At 44.1% G+C, this 22,704-nt stretch overlaps 1 protein-coding gene and 1 long non-coding RNA gene across 6 annotated transcripts in view; one reads left to right on the top strand and one right to left on the bottom strand.

Annotated features, from left to right (window-relative positions):
* Positions 1–3,983: 3,983 nt before the first annotated feature.
* TLCD4 (TLC domain containing 4) overlaps positions 3,984–22,704 on the bottom strand; it is a 93,562-nt gene continuing 74,841 nt past the window's right edge. The window contains exons 1-7 of one of the 5 annotated variants that reach the window (XM_005307539.5): positions 18,026–18,181; positions 15,788–15,927; positions 13,802–13,953; positions 10,110–10,258; positions 8,747–8,866; positions 6,847–6,933; positions 3,984–6,610 (exon numbers count right to left, since the gene is read on the bottom strand). In XM_005307539.5, coding sequence (XP_005307596.2) covers positions 6,412–6,610; positions 6,847–6,933; positions 8,747–8,866; positions 10,110–10,258; positions 13,802–13,953; positions 15,788–15,902 — 822 coding nt within the window. In that variant the 5' untranslated portion in view covers positions 15,903–15,927; positions 18,026–18,181 and the 3' untranslated portion in view covers positions 3,984–6,411. Of the gene's footprint in view, positions 6,611–6,846; positions 6,934–8,746; positions 8,867–10,109; positions 10,259–13,801; positions 13,954–15,787; positions 15,951–17,308; positions 17,956–18,008; positions 18,182–22,704 lie in introns of those variants that run through there. The other 4 variants (XM_005307537.5, XM_024103197.3, XM_042840602.2 and 1 more) reach the window with 4 other exon arrangements.
* LOC135973229 (uncharacterized) overlaps positions 18,134–22,704 on the top strand; it is a 34,633-nt gene continuing 30,062 nt past the window's right edge. Inside the window, exons 1-2 of the long non-coding RNA XR_010590012.1 lie at positions 18,134–18,322; positions 20,180–20,349. This is a non-coding gene — a long non-coding RNA (uncharacterized LOC135973229). The remainder of the gene's footprint in view (positions 18,323–20,179; positions 20,350–22,704) is intronic.

The following is a 22,704-nucleotide window of genomic DNA, read 5'->3' as shown; positions in this document are numbered from 1 at the left end:
ACACCACGCGCATTGTCCTGGAGTATATGAAGAGCCAGGACATGCCAAGGCGAAACCCGGACCAGCCGAGGAGGCGATTGCAGCGCGGCGACGAGAGTGATGAGGAAATTGACATGGACATAGACCTCTCACAAGGCACAGGCCCCAGCAATGTGGAAATCATGGTGTCACTGGGGCAGGTTGATGCCGTGGAACGCCGATTCTGGGCCCGGGAAACAAGCACAGACTGGTGGGACCGCATCGTGCTGCAGGTATGGGACGATTCCCAGTGGCTGCGAAACTTTCGCATGCGTAAGGGCACTTTCATGGAACTTTGTGACTTGCTTTCCCCTGCCCTGAAACGCCAGGATACCAAGATGAGAGCAGCCCTCACAGTTGAGAAGCGAGTGGCGATAGCCCTGTGGAAGCTTGCAACGCCAGACAGCTACCGGTCAGTCGGGAATCAATTTGGAGTGGGCAAATCTACGGTGGGGGCTGCTGTGATCCAATTTGCCAGGGCAATGAAAGACCTGGTGATAGCAAGGGTAGTGACTCTGGGCAACGTGCAGTCAATAGTGGATGGTTTTGCTGAAATGGGATTCCCAAACTGTGGCGGGGCCATAGACGGAACCCATATCCCTATCTTGTCACCGGAGCACCAAGCCACCGACTACATAAACCGCAAGGGGTACTTTTCAATGCTGCTGCAAGCCCTGTTGGATCACAAGGGACGTTTCACCAACATCAACGTGGGATGGCCGGGAAAGGTACATGATGCTCGCGTCTTCAGGAACTCTGCTCTGTTTCGAAAGCTGGAGGAAGGGACTTTCTTCCCGGACCTGAAAGTGACCATTGGGGATGTTGAAATGCCTATCGTGATCCTTGGGGACCCAGCCTACCCCTTAATGCCATGGCTCATGAAGCCGTACACAGGCAGCCTGGACAGGAGTCAGGACCTGTTCAACTACAGGCTGAGCAAGTGCCGAATGGTGGTGGAATGTGCATTTGGACGTTTAAAAGCGCGGTGGCGCAGCTTACTGACTCGCTCAGACCTCAGCGAAAAGAATATCCCCATTGTTATTGCTCCTTGCTGTGCGCTCCACAATATCTGTGAGAGTAAGGGGGAGACCTTTATGGCGGGGTGGGAGGTTGAGGCAACTCGCCTGGCCGCTGATTACGCGCAGCCAGACACCAGGGCGGTTGGAGGAGCACAGCAGGGCGCGGTGCGCATCAGAGAAGCTTTGAAAACGAGTTTTGTGACTGGCCAGGCTACTGTGTGAAACTTCTGTTTGTTTCTCCTTGATGAACCCTCCAAACACCCCCCCCCCCCGACCCGGTTCACTCTACTTCCCTGTAAACCAACCACCCCACCCCACCCTCCCCTCCCGCTTGCAGAGGCAATAAAGTCATTTTTTTTAACATTCATGCATTCTTTATTAGTTCCTTACAGAGGTAGGGGGATAATTGCCAAGGTAGCCTGGGATGGGTGGGGGAGGAGGGATGGAAAAGGACACACTGCATTTTAAAACTAACTCTTATTGAAGGCCAGCCTTCTGATGCTTGGGCGATCATCTGGGGTGGAGTGACTGGGTGGACGGAGGCCCCCCCACCGTGTTCTTGGGCGTCTTGGTGAGGAGGCTATGGAACTTGGGGAGGAGGGCTGTTGGTTACACAGGGGCTGTAGCGGTGGTCTCTGCTCCTGCTGCCTTTCCTGCAACTCAACCATACGCTCGAGCATATCAGTTTGATGCTCCAGCAGACGGAGCATTGCCTCTTGCTGTCTGTCTGCAAGCTGACGCCACCTATCGTCTTCAGCCCGCCACTTGCTCTGTTCTTCCCGCGATTCAGCCCGCCACCTCTCCTCTCGTTCATATTGGGCTTTTCTCATCTCCGACATTGACTGCCTCCACGCATTCTGCTGTGCTCTATCAGCCTGGGCGGACATCTGCAGCTCCGTGAACATCTCGTCCCTCGTCCTACGTTTTCTCTTTCTAATGTTCACGAGCCTCTGCGAAGGAGAAACATTTGCAGCTGGCGGAGGAGAAGGGAGAGGTGGTTAAAAAAAGACATTTTAGAGAACAATGGGTACACTTTCATTACAAGGTCGCATATTTCGGCTTGCAGGCAGCCATCGTAGGCCACAGTGTTTTGGCTTTTTTAACCTTCTTAACATGCGGGAAAGGTTGCAAACAGCAGCGCATTTCCCATATCAAGGATGAATTGGGTTGTCCATTTAAAATGGGGTTTCAATGTAAAAGGAGGGGGCTGCGGTTTCCCGGTTAACATGCGGCACAAACACAAGTAAACCACCACCCCCACACACACACACACACACGATTCTCTGGGATGATCACTTCACCCCTCCCCCCACCGCGTGGTTAACAGCGGGGAACATTTCTGGTCAGAAGAGCAGGAACGGGCGCCTCTGAATGTCCCCTTAATAAAATCACCCCATTTCAACCAGGAGAGCTTTCTGGAGATGTCCCTGGAGGATTTCCGCTCCATCCCCATACACGTTAACAGACTTTTCCAGTAGATGTACTGGCCGCGATTGCCAGGGCAAAGTAATCATTAAACACGCTTGCTTTTTTTTTGTAATGTTTACAAATAGTTACAAAGTTACACTCACCAGAGGTCTCCTGTGTGCCCTGAGGGTCTTGGGTGAGTTCGGGGGTTACTGGTTCCAGGTCCAGGGTCACAAACCGGTTTCTCCGCTTCCTTGCTGCTGTGAGCTACCTACAGTACCTCCATCGTCATCTTCCTCGTTCCCCGAACCGTCTTCCCTGTGTGTTTCTCCAGTGAGAGAGTCATAGCACACAGTTGGGGTAGCGGTGGCTGCACCCCCTAGGATCGCATGCAGCTCCGCGTAGTAGCGGCAAGTTTGCGGCTCTGCCCCGGACCTTCCGTTTGCTTCTCTGGCTTTGTGGTAAGCTTGCCGAAGCTCCTTAATTTTCACGCTGCACTGCTGTGTGTCCCTGTTATGGCCTCGGTCCTTCATGGCCTTGGAGATCTTTTCTAATACTTTTCCATTTCTTTTACTGCTACGGAGTTCAGCTATCACTGCTTCATCTCCCCATATGGCGAGCAGATCTCGTACCTCCCGTTCGGTCCATGCTGGAGCTCTTTTGCGATCCTGGGAGGACTCCATCACGGTTACCTGTGCTGATGAGCTCTGCGGGGTCACCTGTGCTCTCCACGCTGGGCAAACAGGAAATGAAATTCAAACCTTCGCGGGTCTTTTCCTGTCTACCTGGTCAGTGCATCTGAGTTGAGAGTGCTGTCCAGAGCGGTCACAATGAAGCACTGTGGGATAGCTCCCGGAGGCCAATAACGTCGAATTCCGTCCACACTACCCCAATTCCGACCCGCAAAGACCGGTTTTATCGCTAATCCCCTCGTCAGAGGTGGTGTAAAGAAACCGGTTTAAAGGACCCTTTAAGTCGAAAGAAAGGGCTTCGTTGTGTGGACGTGTCCAGGCTTAATTCGGTTTAACGCTGCTAAAGTCGACCTAAACCCGTAGTGTAGACCAGGCCTTAGCCTAGGGGTAATTGAAATCAGTGGATCTTTCCACTGATTTATGTGCTTTGAATCAGAACCTAAATTCTCAGTTTATAGAATCTCCCTCTTTCCAGTAGAACTGGAAATTTGGTTGCTGTTGATCATGCATCACTTCAGGCCTCTGCACTCCCCTTACACATGGTGAATCTTCGACAAATCTTTAACCGTTACACATATGCTCTTGCTTCAATATCTGCTACTACTACAAGCTAATACTGAGCAGACTTCTTAGCTCTTCTCAGATGCCCTCCTCATCTGAATATATGCAGAGCATATTCTCCAACGAAGGCTCGGACACAGTTCTGTGTAGTTACGTAACAGACGTAGAAAGGCTAATCTAGTACAGGGTGTAAACAGAATCATTTCATTAATCACCAAATTTGGGAAAAGCCATCACCAGCACTAACAGCTTGGGTCTAAAACTACAAAATATTACAACAGCAAAGTAAAAAAAGTTCACTTTATTAAAATAGAGAATCAAATGACAAGATATCACATCTAAGTAATAATATTCAGGCATTGCAAAGAATAAACTTGAATCCATACACAGCCAGTGGAGCATACTAGAAGACAGGTAAACTCAAGTAGTGGTGTATATGACATCTTCTGGTTCTTCATTGAAAACTTCAATGATAATGAAGCCATTTTGTTTCTGCAATCAATGAGGTAGATGAGGGGTTTTTTTTGAAGTTTTTGAATACTGATTTAAGTATTGCTACCTTTTCTGTTTTGCATGAGACATAAAGCATCAGGACTGTATGTATCACAAGTTATCAAAACGTATTTGTAAGGTGTGAGGACACATCATACAGGGAGTATCCATGTGCTAATCTCAACTGCTTATGTTGTGTTTGTAACCCTTCCACTAGCAAATGTAGGTTTCATCGGCTGTCCACTTATCTTCCTAGTAGCTCTGCCTTTTCTTGCACAATAGTAAATAAATCTCAGGTGGATTATTTATTGTCCAAAACTGGTTTCAATTCAGATGGCTATAGAACAGGATTATTCTGAACAAGAACAGAGAGAGAAAAAGCACCTCAGTTATGTTAGACTTTAGGCTATGGAATACTTTCTGGAAGCCTCTGAAGGGGGAACTTTTCCTCTGGACAACAAAGGTGGTCTCCACTACAACCTTCAAAGTAGGAGCGATATGAGGTTACTTCCTCATGAAGTGAAAGTCAGTTGATTGCAAAACAGCTCTCTGAAGGTAGTTTCCTATATAAATCCAATTACACACAGCCCTTCATCCAAAAGTTAGGCTTATGTAATATTGGAGAAATTTCCCACTAGAGGGCCTAGAATACATAGTATTCAGTTACTCCTACCAATCCAAAGTGACGTGTGTGGATGGATCAGTCTCAAGAATAGGACATAGGAGGAAAGGGAGGATTAATTTAAGCTTTACACTGAGCTCCTGGTGCCACAGAACCCCAAAGTATGATTTATAGGGAATATCAAGTTAGAAAACTATTACGAAGTAATTTCCCTTACTATACGCATGTAAGATTGTTCAAATTGCTACACCATATGCAATAAGTAATTTTAAATACATCTCTACCCTGATACAACGCGACCCAATATAACACAAATTCAGATATAACACGGTAAAGCAGCGCTCCGGGGGGGGCAGGGCTGCGTGCTCCGGGGGATCAAAGCAAGTTCGATATAACGCAGTTTCACCTATAACGCGGTAATATTTTTTGGCTCCCGAGGACAGCGTTATATCAGGGTAGAGATGTATCTACGTTATGATAGCAAGAACAGCAAGTCAAATCAATAGCTTAACATTTCTGATACTCTACATTTATACCTTTTAAATGACAACACATTTCAGCATACAGTAATTTACTGTCTACCAAATCTGCAAAACACTGGCTAGAAATTTTAATTTAACAATATACTCCACAAAATGTGTGACAACTGAACAATGTGTCCAATTATTATCTTTTCTTTAAGAGAGGCAGTTACTCGCCACAAAAATTAAAATTTAACACACAACTTAATTCTGCTTTTCATGGTGTCCATGTAATACCCACTGAAGACAATGGGCGTTTAAATATATATTCAATTAACTCAAACCCTATGGATTTTTCATAACTTCAAAAATGAAACTGAACTACCCTGAAATGTCCATTTTATTTCCTGCTTTTTGGAATACAATACAGAAGCGGCATTTTAAAAGAAAAAGTAACCACAGTGTTTCTAATTATTAATTGTTTTTCTTTAAAAAAAAAAAGTCTGTTGAAAATAATGGCACAACTCTTCCTATATTAGTTTCAGTTTAACATACCTTTACAAGTATTCACATGCCATATTTTTTATTTACACAGTTAGTCCGACTGAAATAATCTCAGCAGCTTTAGATATGGATGAGTAAAATACCGGTATATAACTGTATATAAATTAGTTTGCAACAATAAATTATCTACCTAGACTTTTACACCACACCCACCATCATGGTATCCATGTACCACTATTAATGACCAAGTAAAAACTTTTACAAAACTCCCACTTTTTGTTATCTATATTGTAGTAGTGCCTAAAGGCTCAATCAGGGTCAGGCCCCATTGTGCCTGGAACTTTGTGAGTCACTAATTTTATGTAGTTTAGTCTTAATTGACTGTGAAGTACACACAAGATTTTCCAGCTATGAGGGAACTTGAACACTGAAATAAACCTAGGAAGAGAAAAGCATGTACCTTACTTTTAAATTAAAGATGGTATGAAATATCTGTTCATACAAAACTGCATAGTGTTTTCCCCAAGAGATAAGGACAATGTTGGTTAATGCAGATAAGCACAGTTACTATGATCTTTATTTAAAGTTCAAATGGCAGCTCATCTTCAATTTGAGAAAACACAGATTCAGTGTAGTTATGAAGTCCAACGCCACCAAGCTACTTTCATTCTGTCCCACACAGCAGAGAGAGAATCAAATGCAGGACGGACATCCAAGATGGTGAACTGATAATTCTTATCTACTTCACCACCATCATAATAATCAATAACATATCTGACTTCCTTCCCACAACGATCAATAATCCAATCATGTCTGTCAAAAGGAAGTTCATATCTGGAAAGAGAATTCAGTAAATTAACACCAGCTATTAAATCAAGAGGACATTTCATAAAATGGGCACAAGTCATATGTACTATATAGGTTACTTTACAACAATATATGTTCAAAAATCCTCTGTTCTGGTAAATATAGGTTGAAACTGTAGTTCTAAAGCATTTTTAAAAATCTACTTCTACATCACATTTCAACATATAAGGAAAAATAAAAAATTTCTGGTCCTGCAAACGTACCCCATCCATGAGCGTATTCTGGCTCTGGGTGAAAACTCCTTAGCTTTACCTCCAAACCGGATCAACGATGGTCCACATGGGCATTCCCTAAATATATTTTAGGCAATTAAAAAGACACTTTCAGTTTTAAGACAGATAACGTACACTTTAAGAACTTGTTTTACTGATACATAAATTGTTTATTAGAAAAAGTTGTGGTAAAAAAATCAGTTATTGAAATAATAAAACAGTTACTTTAAAATACATTTACAAGTCAGCAGTAAGCTCTCAGTAAATATGAAAGTAACAGTGTGACCTAACATATCTCAGCGGTATCTCCATCGGGGAGGGCAGCAATAAGAGTATCCATTATGGAAGAAAAAACACTAGAGATCATTTCTGGCCAATGGGATCACACTGGGCCAGATTTTCTTTTCTGAATAGACCACTCAAGTGTAGAAGGAGACTGTGGGCCAAGCATTACCCACAGCAGGGGTGTACTCAGTTGGTGTAAAAATGGCAGAGTGTGATCCTGCACCAAACAGCCGCTCACCCCAGTGTAGAGGGTGTGTCAGAGGGAGATGGTAAGGTGGAGCTCTGCTGATTCTCAGATGACATATGGTTCCCTGCGGGGGATACGATAGAGGTCTATAAAATCATGAATGGTGTGGAGAAAGTGAATGAGGAAGTGTTATTTACTCTTCACAGAACACAAAAACTAGAGGTTGCCCAATTAAATTAATAGGCAGCAGATATAAAACAAGGATAAAGAAGTACTTCTTCACATAGCACACAGTCAACTTGTGGATCTTCTTGCCAGGGGATGTTGTGAAGGCCAAAAGTATAGCTGGATTCAAAAAAATAATTAGATAACTTCATGGACGAAAGGTTCATCAACGGCTACTAGACAAGATGGTCAGGGATGCAACCCCATGCTCTTGGTGTCCCTACGCCTCTGACTGCCAGATGTTGGGACTGGAGCACACGATAGTTTCCCTGTTCTGTTCATTCCCTCTGAAGCAATAACATTGGCCACCGTCAAAAGACAGGATACTGGGCTAGATGCAGGGCCGGCTCCAGGCACCAGCCTGACAAGCAGGTGCTTGGGGCGGCCGCTCCGGCGAGGGGCAGCACGTCCAGGTATTCGGTGGCAATTCGGCGGACAGTCCCTCACTCCTGCTGGGAGCAAAGGACCGCCCGCTGAATTGCTGCCGGAGATCGCGATCGCAGGGTGGCCAAAACCCTGGAGCCGGCCCTGGCTAGATGGACCATTGGTCTGACCCCGTATGCCCAGTTTTATGACATATTTCCAGCACAAGTTAAAGCAGCCCCTAGGTTATTCTAACTTACTCTGAGAGACTGGAGCATACTGACGCACATGACGGGATCCGTAACCAGCTTTCAGATAGCCTCCGCCACCAATATCCTGCACAAAGTATGATAATCTAATACAATAGATTTTAAGGCCAGAAAGGCATTTATGATCATCTAGTCTGATCTCCTGCATATCACAGGTCTTAGAATTTCACCAGTGATTCCTGCATGTAGCACCCCATCCTGTGGCTGAATTACAATATATCTTCTAGAAAGATAGATCATCTTGATTTGAGGACTCCAGGTGATAGAGAATTTACCCCATCCTTGATAATATGTTCCAATTGTTAGTTAACCCATTAAAAATTTCCATCTTATTTCCAGTTTAAAAACGTTGCTGACAAACTTTCAGTCACTGAATCTTGTTAAACCTTTGTTCCTAACTAAGGGATTTTGGTACTACATCCAAAAAACACACAAGTCTCAAAGTCTTGGAATTATAAACATCAGGTCATTTTCTGGATAAATTGAAACCATTCCAACTTTTAAAGACTTACAGTAGAAAGAACAAAAGCAATTTTTTGTTTTTCATCTCAAATGTACTTACGCAGCATGAAAAGCTTCCCACTTTAAAATCTCCTGCCAAGCCTGCTCATTGTTCTGATTGTGAATCTTGATAATATTATTCATATCTTTGGGGTTTATGTCATCATCTTTCCACCTCCATCTAAGAAAGGAACACTGTTTTGGAATTTTTTACAAATATTGGAGCTTAAATTCCCCATCTCCCCTGAGAGGTAAAAGATCTGCCCCAAGATTACAGAGCAACTCTGTCAGAGTCAAAAGTCATGCATTGCTAGCTTCCAGTCCCCTGCTTAGTCCTCTTAACTACTTAACTATAATTTGTACATAGAAAGTTATCTAACATTAATCACAGTTTGAACAAATAAACAGCATGAGCTAAGTCATGGTATTGGAATGTGTTGACAAAGCTATCTAGAGTTAGTTTACATTTCACAACGCTTAGAAAATTTTGTGTAGGATGCAACCCAAATTCATTTTCGATAGATAAATATATTAGATAAAGAAAAAAATTATGTAAGAGTCATGTACAAATAACTCTCTTATTCCCTAATCCAGCACACACATATACATGAGCTTACATTTAAGCATGTGTGTAAAGCTAAACACCTGCATACAGGTTTGCAGGATCAGGCCCTTAGTGTTAAGATGGTTTATAATACATGGACTAAAGTTTTACTACTTTGAATACAGTGCTATAAATAACTACTGTATTTTATCATCAATTGGACCTTCAAAAGATAAGTTTAAATATGACAGTTTCAACAAGAACACACTTTAGACACGTATTATTTGTATGAAAAAGGGAGTTTTGTCTCACTCTCCCATTACTGATCCAAAGCATTTTTTAGGCTAAGAGCCTTCATTCAGGCCTTGTCTACACTTAAAAAAAAAAAAAAAAAAAAGAAAGAAATCGCACTATTGCTAAAACCATTTTAATTTCTATACTAGTCAACACTAGGCAACCAATAGTTATAACCAAAGCTCCTGCAGCCACCAACATTTTTAACATTTTAACTTAACCTGTTTAGTGAATGTTTAGCTGATTTTATGATACTGACAGACACAGAAGCCTGGTCTACATGAAGGGTTCCATGTTGCTAACACCAGTGGACCTGATCTAATGTTCACAATGGTGGAACTTTAGTTTAAAAAAATAAAAAATAAATAAAAAAAGACTACAAAAATCCATAGTGACCAAGTTTTTAAGACCAATTTACTCCTCAGAAACGTTTTGAAAGGATACGGACTTCTCTGAACAAGCTGACTGATTACTGCCTGGAGCCCATCAACTCCTTAATTAAATGCATACAATATCAACACATAATGAGTTATTTTGCAGTCTTCAGACTAGCACACATTCTACTGGGTAAAATCAGTTTACTTACCCTTTCCTTAGCATAGCATTCCAAAACATTTGCTCTGACGGATAAACCCATTTTTGTTCTGAATGCGCTCTAGGAATGGAAGACTCTTCTCGGATAGTTGATAGTGGAAATGGTTGATTCAGGGATGGCATTTGATTAGGCGGTGGCATCTAAAACACAAATGATTACTTTAACAAAATCTCAGAGCCAAAAATGTTTTGATATATCATAAAATCAACAGAGAGTCCTGTGGCATCTTTAAGATTAACAGATGTATTCGAGCATAAGCTTTCATGGGTGAATGCCTACTTCGTCGGATGCATGTAATGGAAATTTCCAGGGGCAGGTATAAATATGCTGGCAAGAATCAGTCTGGAGATAACGAAGTTAGTTCAATCAGGGAGGGTGAGGTGCTCTGCTAGCAGTTGAAGTGTGAACACCAAGGGAGGAGAAACTGCTTCTGTAGTTGGCTAGCCATTCACAGTCTTTGTTTAATCCTGAGCTGATGGTGTCAAATTTGCAAATGAACTGAAGCTCAGCAGTTTCTCTTTACAGTCTGGTCCTGAAGTTTTTTTGCTGTAAGATGGCTACCTTTACATCTGCTATTGTGTGGCCAGGGAGGCTGAAGTGTTCTCCTACAGGTTTTTGTATATTGCCATTCCTGATATCTGACTTGTGTCCATTTATTCTTTTACGTAGTGACTGTCCAGTTTAGCCAATGTACATAGCAGAGGGGCACTGCTGGCACATGATGGTATATATAACATTGGTGGACGTGCAGGTGAATGAACCGGTGATGTTGTATCTGATCTGGTTAGGTCCTGTGGTGGTGGTGTTGGTGTAGATATGTGGGCAGAGTTGGCATCGAGGTTTGTTGCATGGATTGGTTCCTGAGTTAGAGTTGTTATGGTGCGGTGTGTGGTTGCTGGTGAGAATATGCTTAAGGTTGGCAGGTTGTCTGTGGGCGAGGACTGGCCTGCCTCCCAAGGTCTGTGAAAGAGAGGGATCATTGTTCAGGATGGGTTGTAGCTCACTGATGATGCGTTGGAGAGGTTTAAGTTGAGGACTGTAGGTGATGGCCAGTGGAGTTCTGTTGGTTTCTTTCTTGGGCTTGTCTTGTAGCAGGAGGCTTCTGGGTACACGTCTGGCTCTGTTGATTTGTTTCCTTATTTCCTTATGCGGGTATCGTAGTTTTGAGAATGCTTGGTGAAGATCTTGTAGGTTTTGGTCTCTGTCTGAGGGGTTGGAGCAGATGCGGTTGTACCTCAGTACTTGGCTGTAGACGATGGATCGTGTGGTGTGTCCGGGGTCGAAGCTGGAGACATGAAGGTAGGCATAGCGGTCGGTGGGTTTTCGGTATAGGGTGGTGTTAACGTGGCCATCACTTATTTGTACTGTGGTGTCTAGGAAGTGGACCTCCCGTGTAGATTGGTCCAGGCTGAGGTTGATGGTGGGGTGGAAGCTGTTGAAATCATGGTGGAATTCTAGAAGAGTCTCCTTCCCATGGGTCCAGATGATGAAGATGTCACCAATGTAGCGTAGATAGAGGAGGGGCATGAGTGGACAAGAGCTGAGGAAGCGTTGTTCCAGGTCAGCCATAAAAATGTTGGCATATTGTGGGGCCATGCGGGTGCCCATGGCGGTGCCACTGGTCTGGAGGTATAGATTGTCACCAAATTTGAAATAGTTGTGGGTGAGGATAAAGTCACAGAGCTCAGCAACAAGTTGTGCAGTGTCATCATCAGGGATACTGTTCCCGACAGCTTGTATTCCAGCTGTGTGTGGGATGTTTGTGTAGAGAGCCTCCACATCCATGGTGGCTAGGATGGTGTTTTCTGGGAGATCACCAATGCATTGTAGTTTTCTCAGGAAATCAGTGGTGTCATAGAGATAGCTGGGAGTGCTGGTGGCATAGGGTCTGAGCAGAGAGAGAGTCTACATATCTGGATAGTCCTTCAGTGAGAGTGCCAATTCCAGAGATGATGTGGCGACCAGGATTTCCAGGTTTGTGGATCTTGGGTAGTAGATAGAATAACCCTGGTCGGGGCTCCTAGGGTATGTTGAATTGTTCCTGTATTAGTGTAGGGAGTGTCCTGAGTAGATGGTGCAGTTTCTTACTATATTCCTCAGTGGGATCTGAGGAAAGTGGCCTGTAGAATTTGGTATTGGAGAGTTATCTGGCAGCCTCCGTCTGGTAGTCAGACCTGTTCATGATGACAACAGCACCTCCTTTATCAGCCTCTTTGATTATGTCGTCAGGGTTGTTTCTGAGGCTGTGGATGGCATTGCGTTCTGCACGACTTAGGTTATGAGGCAGGCGATACTGTTTTTCCATAATTTCTGCCTGTGCACGTAGGCGGAAGCATTCTATGTATAGATTCAGACTGTCATTTCGACCCTCAGGAGGAATCCATGTGGAGTTACCCTCCCACCAACAACACAGGAAGAAGATCTGTGTATCAGTGCACTGTTCAGTGTTATCTTGAAAGTATTCTTTGAGTCGGAAGCGGTGAAAGAAGGTTTCCAGATCACCACAGAACTGTATCATGTTCGTGGGGGTGCTGGGGCAAAAAGAGTCCCCGAGATAGGACAGACTCTTCTGCTGGGTTGAGTGTATAGCTGGATAAATTGACGATATTGAGTTAGGGGTACCACTGTTGTGGCTCCATGTGGCAGGTAGGAGTTTAGACAGCTTATGGTCCTTTTTCCTTTGTAGTGTGGTGAAGTGTGTAGTGTAGATCTCCTGTCTTATTTTAGTGAAGTCCATTTGTGTGGAAGGTTGGTTATTAATGAAAGTCTCCAGGTTGGAGAGCTCTTTTTTGATGTTTTCCTGTTTGCTGTATAGGATGCTGATCAGGTGGTTCCTCAGTTTCTTTGATAGTGTATGGCATAATCTCTCACTGTGGTCTGTGAAGTATGTAGATAGCAATGTATTTTTCACCTTCAGTCTATTTGGTATGATGTCCATCCGTTTGCATTTAGAAAGGAAGATGATATCTGTCTGTACTTGTGCAAGTTTCTTCATGAGGTTGATAGATTTCCATTCCATAGTTATCACAGTATAACTAACTAACACAGTATAACTATAACATAGTAATCACAGTATAACTAAACAGTTACTACAGACATCAAAAAGCATGGCCCTTTGAAGAAATAACTATTTCTCTTCTGAAGTTGGTACTCCTCATCCATGCCTAAGACTGCCCTACGTCCTTTTTCTCCTCTTGAAACCCAAAGCTCTACATCACAGTTTTACTTTAAACAGAGAGAACCTTGCTGAGGCCCTGCAAAAGACCCATCTGAGCAACTCCATCAGTTAGAGCTCATTATTCAACACACCACAGTGCTCACATCCCTGTCAGCCTTGGAAATATTAAATGAACCTTTAACACACATATAGCAGTGGCTCTATGGGCCATCTTGTCTTTGTCGTTAAGTAGACATTTATAATCGTAAGGGCATTCCTTACCCAAGTGGAATGATTTTAAAAGTAGATCAAATTTTAGGCCTTAACTACTGTATTCAACAGTTTCTCTTCAAGTGTATTCGCAACACAAATATATGACCGGGAAATTCAGTATTAAAGATGGAACAACAGCTTTAACATGGATAGGTCTTTTGTCTGTGCCAGTGCTACTACTGAGATCTCGTTTACATAGTCACTTTAGAAGGGAACAGGCCTTAAGACAACACACAGACTACATAAAAGTTACCATATTTCTTGGATCTATGTCGTCTTTCATTTGAGATGTACTAGATTTCATAGGACACTCCAGATATTCATATGCTCGTTCTTGATGTGCAGGAACATTATTATTTTGGTTCTCAGCACCTTGGTCAGGAGATTTCATGTGCATTGGACAACCTGAAATAAAGAAAACATTAAACCATGCATTAGTACAAAAATACAATTCATAATCAAATGTAATGGGACTTGGAAAGGGAAGAACATGGTGTGCAAGTTGGTACACAAGTCAATTATCTTAGAGCTCAGCAAAGCACAATGTAAATACAAACCAAACCCTCCCCCCCCCACCCAACCACCCCCCTTTTGCTCTTTTCAGTTGAGCAATGGTTCCAGCCTCCTCTTAACAAGAGGATATTATTTCATATTTTTTAAGGGACAGCAACATAATGATATTGACAGTTTCAATTAGACACAAGTACTCTTGTCAGTCAAAGAATTGGCAGTTTTTTCATTCCTGTGCTTGTAGTTTTAACATGCCTCTTGAATTTAAATTGCCAATAACAAATTTCGCAGTTTTGCGTAAGTAATCTGATGATTCCTAAAAGAATGATATCCACAGATTTCATCTGATAAGTAACACACCAAAGTCTCTTGTTAAATGCTGACACCAAGCAACTTGAAAATAATTAACCTTATTTTTTTACATCCATATACAACAAAACCCCTGTTCCTGAAATCCCAGATCCTATGTGGAGCCCCACTGACTTAGTTCAGACTCTTTACTGGTCTGCCTGTGCAGATGAGATTGCAGGATCTGGGCCTAAGGAGGGAATGATGAAAAAAACAGACTTAATAGATTAGAGTTAAAACACTAATTTGTGATCACTTGATATAAAAAAGCAAGTCATTAACTTAATGGAGAACCTGTAACAGTTACTGTGATGAACTTTCCTTAAAAACAGTACTCCCACAATTATTATTGCAAGTGCTTAGTAGTGACCAATACAATTCAAATTCCAGAAGAGTTTCTATTATAAAACCTTTTCCACATATTCAAATCCACTTTATTTGGGACTGATGTTTCCATACTTGTTTCTGATCAAACATGAATTTATTGGGATGTTTTCCCCAAACTTCATAGCCATCCAAATTCTCTAAGGGTGTCAAATTTGGAAGTTATAGGGAAACAGACAGAATTTCACAATGCTATATTTACCATCATTTCAGAGAAGATACACACTTCAAGAACATATATTTCTACATTCCAAAGCATTTGAGGCATCTTAAATGCCAAGACCACATTAAAGATTTTTAATTACCTTTAAGAATTCTAAAAACTGTGCAACTTAAGATTCATCGTTAGTTATCAACAGTCAAGAAATGCAAATGCTAATGTTTGGGGAAAAAAGAAAACTAACTCTGCTGCTTTGCAACATACTGTATTTTCTGCTTCTGTTTTTCTGATTAAATGTGTAGTCTAACAATGTTTGCAACAGTATATACATAAGACTACAGGGTATGCAACACAGCTATGCAAATATTGCTGTTTGAACCTAGTCTTCTGCATGTTCTGATTTATAATGACTAACTGTGGAACCCCAAACTTTAAGATTAATTAAAGTAGCTTTGGCATTTACAGTTTAAAAAAATCTCAAGTCACTGAGACTAGCTAGACTTAAAGAGTATATGCCTACACATTTTAAGAATGCATTTGGGAATCAGCTCTTCTTATCTTCCAAGACCTCAGTTCAGAGTTCTGTAGTTGAGGACACAAATAACTATACCAATGTAAGAAAATACAACTTTAGACGTCCAACACATCAGCTTGGTAAGAAACTCACACCTCTTTACCTTTAAAAATACAACTACTTGCAAGTTGCATTTTTGTGAAGGAAGACACTTGTCATACTAATACTCCATTGCTGATAAATAGCTTTCCTTCCTTGCCAAATATCTTTCAAAGCACTTTTCTGAGGTTAGATTGTTTCACTCCATTTTGGCAGGTAGTTACCTTCCATTTTTTCCTGATGCATGGGACATTCTGAAGGTGGAGATGCTGTCTGAGAGTGTACAGCTACATTTGCTGACTGAACGGCAACAGATGGAGATGAAGCTGACAAACCCATCACAACTTCTAATTTTAGATCAGATCTGAAGAGAAAAAAATTGTACATCTAAAAGACAAAACCATAGGCAATACTTACTAAAACATAGTGGGGGAGAGGGATAGTTCAGTAGTTTGAGCCTGCTAAACCCAGGGTTGCGAGTTCAATCCTTGAGGGAGCCACTTAGTAGGGTTACCATATTTCAGCAAGCAAAAAAGAGGACGGGAGGAGTCCTGCCCTAGCCCCGCCCTGCCCTAGCCCCTCCCACTTCCCCCCCTCAGAACTCCCAACCCTCCCCCCGCTCCTTGTCCCCTGACTGCCCCCTCCTGGGACCCCTGCCCCTCCCCCCATCCTAACTGGCCCCCTAGGATCCTACCCCCTACCTGTACCCTGACTGCCCCCAACCCTTATCCACATCCCCACCTCCAGACAGACCCCTGGGACCCCACGCCCCATCAACCACTCCCCACCCCCTGACAACCCCCCCCCGAACTCCCGACCCATCTAAACCCCTCTGCTCCCTGTCCCCTGACTGCTCCGATCCCTCTCCCCACCCCTGCCCCCTGACAGCCCCCCCCCCTGCTCCTTGTCCCCTGACTGCCCCCTCCTGCTCCTAACTGCCCTCCAGAACCCCACTCCCTACCTAAGCCTCCCTGCCTCTTGCCCCCTGACTGTCCCCTCCTAAGACCCCTCCCCAACTGCCCCCCAGGATCCTACCCCCTACCTGTACCCTGACTGCCCAAAACCTTATCCACACCCCCCCAGAAAGCCCTCCCCCGAACTCCCGACCCCCCGTCTCTTGACTGCCCCCTCCAAAACCTCCCTGCCCCTTCTCCGACCCCCTGGCCCCCTTATTGTTGACCTTCGCCTAATGTCTCTGTGAACTTGCCCAGGAACGGCCTGAGCCGTTCGTCCTGGCACGCTGGGGACGGGGAGGAGCTCCAGACTGCTGGAGGCGATCTGCGAATGCAGGGAGGGAGCGCTCTCAGCTGCAGGGGAGAGGAGGGGGAAGTGGAGGAGGCGCTCTCTCTGGCTGTTGGAGCCCCATGTAAGTGGCACCATCCGGCCGGCTGTCCTGTTAGCCCGGGGGGGGGGGGGGGAAGTCCGGACATTTACAAATTCCCCCAGACGCTATTTTTAGCTCAAGAAGCCGGACATGTCAGTCATGGGTTATAGTCTGGTTCTGCCCCAAATTACCATGTGACCTCCAGTAAGTGTGGGTCTACTCTGAAGAGTATTTTTAAAATAGCACCTCCTTAGGCATCTGTGTCCTCTGTATATACTGCCACATGTGACAAAAATAATTCCTTTTGCTGTTCTTTTTAGACCTGAATGAATTAATACTTGTAACAGAGAGTGAACTAAATTTTATGCTATTTCCTATATCAACAAAACTGCTTAATTCTATGTGTAAGGTTAAATTCTACCTTCACAGTACTACAGCCTAATTTGAAGAGAAGAACAATCTTGAGATTAAAGCACTGTAGGTGGATTGGGAGATCTGCATTCAACTCCGAATTCTGCCAGACTTAAGTGATTTGTCCAAGGTCACCCAGATTTCTCTGCACTTCGGGTCCCCAGCTGTAAAATGGGGAAGATACTTCTCTACCTCCCTGGGCTGGTAGGAGAACAAGTGTGCGAGTCTCCAGCAGGTGCCTAAATACTACGGTGATGGGGCCGTACACATCCAGTTGTGACCCAAGGCCTAGCTTGAACAGGCGGGAGCGCAGGTCTGAGTGGGGCCCTAATCCGCTCCGGAAAGGGGCGCCCCTCGCAGTGCCGTGGGGGAGGAGAGAGCCCCGGCCGCCCGGGGGCGCAGACAGCCCCGAGCCCCAACACAAGCGCGGCTCAGGGAGCCCGAGGGGCAGAGGCACGCAGAGGTCACCGAGCCGGTCTCCTGCGGGCGGTGCCCTGGCGGAGCGGCGAGGCGGCCCGCGGAGTACGAGTGCCCAGAGCCCCAAGTCCGCTCGGGTCGGCGGCAGGAGCACGGGGGTACCAGGCCCCGCGCCCTCCGCTCCTCCCAGCGGGACCATGGCAAGGTCAGGGCCGCCTCCTGCCTGGCCCCCGCACCGCCCGGCCAGCGCCTCTCCCCGGAGAGCGGCCCACGCGCCCGCCCAGCCCCGGTACCTCAACATCCAACGCACCCGGCCCAGCCGGCAGCGGCCACCAGCCCCCCACCGCGGCAAGCAGAACCCAACGCGCGCCGCCGCTTCTCGCGCGAGCCGTCATGCGCCGCTCAATCTGCGCAGGCGCCAAACAAGAAAAGGGGGCGGTGTAGCCAACGCGCTGAGAGGTGGGAGAGAAGGGGCGGGGCCTACGGAGCAGTCACGGGCCTTGTGCGGTGCCCCGCCCCCTCTCCTCGGGAGAGCCGCTGAGCTTTGCCTGTGCGCGTGGGGGTTGTGCTGCGGAGCGGCTCTAGGAGACCCAGCAGCCGGCGGGAGGTATTTTCTCAGACTGCTTTAAAAAGGAGTGTCGTGTAAACACCTCCCTTTGTCCCCAAGCGGTGTCAGGCTGCGGCCAGCCCGGAACAGCCGCAGGGGTGGTTAGAAACTGTAACGCCTCATGTTAAAGGGGCTGCTAGTTACTTCCCTTAGCTGCGGATCCCCGAGGCCTGACCTGAGTGATGCCCTTTTTTAAATTTGTGTTTACTGCGCAGCTGGATTTCCTGCCCTACTAGCCTTTGGTTTTGTTTTCAATCTGTAATACCTAATACAACACTTCATAATCATTTAGAATTGGAGCTCCTTCAGCTTTCGTGGAAGCTGGAAAATGACAGTACTATTCGTGGATTTACAAAGGTAGCCCAGCCTATATATTTTATAACCTAAAATAGCCGAAGAAACCTCTCATTTGTGTAACTGCTTCCTCGGCTCTATTCCGTTCTCGCAGACAAGTGGAAATGGGCAGCTTATTTAAAAATGCTCCAATGCAGATCGAAGCAGGAGAGGTTGACGCAGACTTTTACATAAGGAACCAATTCTTCCCCTTGCATTTAAGCATGTAGCATGAAAACTGTTATGATGAATTCTCTAGGTCAACTACTATTTCTTAATTTAATAATTAGGTCACTACTATGATAGAGTAACATGTAAAGTGTAACTGAACATAGTTACATTATCACTAGGAAATCAAAACACATTACATTGCTAGTGGCTGAGGGTACAATGCTATTCTACTACGTTTCAGATGAAGTTTCAGGTTGAGAAAGAGAGATAGTATTTACCTTATGTTTATACCAAAGAGAGATGCCTATTTAACAATGTAGTAGTAGTTATAAAAGTTACAGAAAAAATCCAAGTACACAAGCCACAAAATCTTGTGCTGAAATCAACACACCTGCCAGTTTGGGGGGATTTTTTTTGAGGCGGAGTTTAAAAAGAAATGAGGGAGGGACAATGTGGGAGTGCTGCATTGAGCACTTAGCATTTTGGATGCCAAAATATTTGTCTATGGAAGAAGGACACTATTCCAATCACTTTCCTGCTGGTGAAAAAGTTTTAGTTTAAAGCAGTAAAGAGAATGTAACTAGATGATGCATTTTACCCTATATAGTTAAGTGTGACTAGTAACAGAATACACCAAAAATAGCTATAGAATATTCTGGTTCTAGCCTTACTAGTGGTCAACAGGAATGACCAGAGCGCTCTCATTTAAGAGGCAACTTTCATCCTCGGTTAAGGCCTCCCACTAGAATACATTTGTTTTGAGGAAAAATATGGAACAGTCATGACCTACTTCATTGTGTATGGCAAAACAGAAACACAAGTATTACTCATCTACTGGTCCTATAAAGAGGAAGCATGGATGTTGTCTCAGAGGCACTCAGGAAAGCCTCTTCCTTAATACCAAATCTCTCTCAATTTTGGGATAGGCTCTCTTACCTAGTGCAGTGGGTGACTTCCTTATGATTCATGTAAGGATCAATGCCCCACCAATTGCTTTGAAATTTGCCAAAACATCTGATAATGTGATTATGTAAGCCAGGGCTCAGATTCAGTCAGTACTCAGGCTACCTATTTCTCCAGAATCTCAGTATTCAGTTTAAAAAAATAGATTAAGGCTCTCACTGTTATGACTGCACAGAAAAATTAAAAAATCTGAACTCTATAAATAATACAGAGATGTCTACTAGAGCCTACAGAGAGCCTGGAACAATAACTCAGAAAGACATGCACTCCACATTCATCTCAATGAGATGTTCACTCAGGCTACAGCTACAGACTTCTTACTCCTGGGGAGTTCTGCACCACTGCGCGCACACACAATTCACGTGCCCTGCAATTTTTTTTTCTCTGCAGAAAATACATTCTGCCAGAGAGGCTCTGCAGTTATGCCTTTCGCTCACGCGGGGCTGCTGTGGCACCAGAACAGAGGCAGCTGGCTTACCACTCACAGGCCTTAGCAGTCAGTAGCTGATAGGGAGAGAGCAGAGGCTGCATTCCTCACCGTGCACTGTCCATGGGGCCAGGTGAGGAGGCACAGGATATTGGGGGCAGGAGAGCGGAGCACAAGGGGCTGCTGGGAGGTCACATAGACTGGGGTTCAGAAGGGCTATTGGGGAGACAGACTGGAGCAGGGACTGAATAGGAGTGGGGATGCAGGGGCGGGGGGGGCAGAGCCACATGTGGACTGGGGGTAGCTGAGTGGGGGGTTCTAGGGACACATGGGGATGGGGGGGCAGGGAGAAAGGGACACATGGGGACAGGGGCAGATGGTGCCTGACTGAATGGGAGAGGCTGGGGGTCAGCTAGGGTCTGCATGGGCAGAGGAGCTCCCCAACTCCCTAACAATTCTCCCCCCACCCCCCCCAAAAAAACCCTGTTCATATTTCTCCCACCAACACCCAACAACCCTCACTTTCACTCCCAGGCTCCTTCCCAGAAATTACTTCCCTTTCCCTCAGCTCCTCCATTACCCCTGACTCCCCAACATTTACACTGCTTCTGAGGGGTGCGGGAAATATGTTTCTGTATTGTAGTTTAAATGAACCATTACTCAAAGTTCTGTATTAATATACCTAGTAAGGAATCTATTTGTCAAAAAACATTTCCTGAATCTTTTTTGTTGTCTGTATTGTTACAGCCATAGTTGTTGACAGGTATTTTGAAATAAATTATCAAAATAATTGAAACTGGCGTGATTATATTGTGTTATTTTGATAAAATATGCAGAATTTTAAAATATTGTGCACAGAATTTTTAATTTTTTGGCACAGAATTCCCCCAGGAGTAACTTCTGTTGGCATAGTTATATTGGTCAAGGGGTGTGAAGAGGTGTGATCCCTGATTGACATATAGCCATGACAGCAGAAGCCCCTAGTGCAGGTGCAGTTATACCAATAAAATTTGCTTTTAGCAGTACAGTTTGTTTTGTTTGTAGGGAGCAGTTTCACTATTCCAGTACAAACTGCAGCTTTGCCTGTATAGCTGCGCCTACTGTAAGAGTGCTTTGCTGGTATAGCGTAGTATTCCTACTTCAGGAAAGCACTCCTATAGACATTGCCTCAGATTCCTGAGATGATCATTTAAATGTCAACATTGTTAACTATTTTCTTGCTCATGTAAGAAAGGAGCGGGAGGATTACAGATCTGCACAATTTACTGCAAGAGATATCTCAATTTGGTGTCACAAGCAGGTGCCCCCCCACACATCCATGAAAGGGGTAAGCTGAGGGAGCCACCAAATCCTATAGGCATATTCAAGCCTCACCAAGGGGTGACCCAAGCTCAATGAGCACAGTGGAGTTCACAAAGGAAGCATGATTATAAGCAACTGTGAGTAGCATTGCAATTTAGTGTCTCACATAGGTGATTATTTTGAAGATAGAGCTTGAAAGACTACTACCACCTCTTCCCCCCCCCCCGACCCCAATTTTATTTCTGTATATGGTAAAACCTAGATATGCAAGTAAATGGAGCAGGAAGAGAGGGATACAAAACTAATGAGACTATAAGACTGCCCACCAATGACTTACCAAGGAAAATGGTCAATATACTGCTAGATGCAACAGGAGAAAGTCAAGAAACATGCTTTACACATTCAAATTACAAATATGTTTCATGATCTCCCATTTTTGGTAGGAGTAACTGTCCAATAAACCCATTAAAATTAAAAGTAGTTTGTTTATAAGAAGATCAAGTTCCAGTACTAACTTGCCAGATTAGAACTTATCTCATTAAAAGAACACTGCCACAATTTGAAATGTGGACAGTTTCAAAAATTGAGTTAAAAAGAGTGTCAGGTGTTATACCTACCCAAGTTCCCTTACCAATTGTTGCCATTTTAATCACTTTTAAAAATATATATAAAAGAAAAAGTCTCATCTTTTTTGCTGTGAGGAAGAGCTACAAATACACCAACGTGAAAACAGACTATCATTAAAACAATTAAACTGTCTGTACAAAAAGTGCTGTCAAGTAAACAAAGTAAAGAAACTGAAAAATCATTTCCCTCTAATCTTAGTTATAGAAATCTTGGGTATTACAAATTTCAGACAGAAGTGTGATTTTTAAGTTGATGGTGTTCTTTTATTAAAAAAAAAATTAATAAAAGCTCTAATCCCGTAGGATAAGCAAGGGGAGCTAACCTAAAATACTCCACTACACAGGCTTTGAAACAAGAGAATCAGACCTTCATGCTCCTCTCCACTTCCATAAGCATCCTTATTTACCATAAATCTGTCCATTTCTAAGTCACTCTTAATACCAGCAGAGAACAGACTGATGGGACTAGAACGCTATTACTTTGGCCTTTACTATCTGCATCAAGTCTTGGAGTGTGCCTTGCTACATATATGAAAATAGGCTTGACTTAAGTTAACTGT

The sequence above is a fragment of the Chrysemys picta genome, chromosome 8 (assembly GCF_011386835.1).
Source record: "Chrysemys picta bellii isolate R12L10 chromosome 8, ASM1138683v2, whole genome shotgun sequence".
Classification (NCBI taxonomy): Eukaryota; Metazoa; Chordata; order Testudines; family Emydidae; genus Chrysemys; species Chrysemys picta.
This window is presented reverse-complemented; position numbering and strand designations above follow the sequence as displayed.